This window comes from Notothenia coriiceps, unplaced genomic scaffold, assembly GCF_000735185.1.
Source record: "Notothenia coriiceps isolate Sejong01 unplaced genomic scaffold, NC01 NC01_scaffold00014565, whole genome shotgun sequence".
Lineage (NCBI taxonomy): Eukaryota > Metazoa > Chordata > Actinopteri > Perciformes > Nototheniidae > Notothenia > Notothenia coriiceps.
In genome coordinates, this window is record NW_011347266.1 from 19730 (window position 1) to 20830 (window position 1101).

Here is a 1101-nt window from a genome sequence, read left to right on the forward strand (position 1 = left end):
TACCTGCTCTTCCCTGTGTGTTTGCAGGTGTTTGGGGGCTTGGTGTGGATCCTGGTGGCCTCCACCCTCATCACCCCCCCGAACCCCCTGGGCTGGGTGATGTTCGTCTCGGTGTTCTGCTTCGTCATGACCTTCCTCTGGATGGTCATCTTCGCTGTTGGAGGGCACAGGAACAGCTCGGGCTGGGCTGCTGCTGTAAGACACCAGAGAGAAAGGAACAGATCAGAGAGATGTAATGAAATGTGACAAAAGACATAGAGTTATTTAATTGATTTACTCCACGTGTGTCCAGGACTTTGCGTACCACGGCCTGGCAGCCTTCTTCTACCTCAGTGCCGGGGTGGACTTGGCGTACACGACCTTCCTGGTGAAATCACTCAACTCAAGAATCTACCACATCGACATCGCTGCTGTGGTGAGAACTGATTTAAGCTGTTTATTTTTATAACATTTACTGCTGCTTTTAAAGGAAAAGTTCAACATTTTGCTACATCATCATGAAAAAAATCTCTTATATCCGAGACTTAGCCTCAGAAATGTAGACATTAGCCCATGCTCTGTTTTAACTCTGTGTGTGTTTGTGTGTGTGTGTTAGGTGTTCGCCTTTGTAGCTACACTCCTCTACTTCATCCACACCATCCTCTCCTCCATCCGATGGAAAAACTTCTGAAAAGTAAATCACAGACATGCGTGTCCAAAAAAGTACTGTGTGTGTGTGTGTGTAGGGTTGTGTGGGGTGCCTATAGGGTTGTGTGTGTCTGTGGGGTGCCTATAGGGTTGTGTGTGTCTGTGTGGTGCCTATAGGGTTGTGTGTGTCTGTGGGGTGCCTATAGGGTTGTGTGTGTCTGTGGGGTGCCTATAGGGTTGTGTCTGTCTGTGGGGTGCCTATAGGGTTGTGTGTGTCTGGGGTGCCTATAGGGTTGTCTGTGTGGTGTCTATAGGGTTGTGTGTGTCTGTGTGGTGCCTATAGGGTTGTGTGTCTGTGGGGTGCCTATAGGGTTGTGTGTGTCTGTGGGGTGCCTATAGGGTTGTGTGTGTCTGTGGGGTGCCTATAGGGTTGTGTGTGTCTGTGGGGTGCCTATAGGGTTGTGTGTGTCTGTG

The 1101-nt window shown here is 49.5% G+C and overlaps 1 protein-coding gene across 1 annotated transcript; it reads left to right on the top strand.

The window, feature by feature from the left end:
• On the top strand, window positions 1–755 carry LOC104948555 (myelin and lymphocyte protein-like; the record flags this gene model as incomplete). The annotated part of the gene is made up of 3 exons (XM_010774755.1): window positions 1–195; window positions 293–415; window positions 596–755. Coding segments are annotated over 3 exons (393 nt in total), but the record flags the coding sequence as incomplete, so codon positions are not given.
• Window positions 756–1101: the final 346 nt, after the last annotated feature.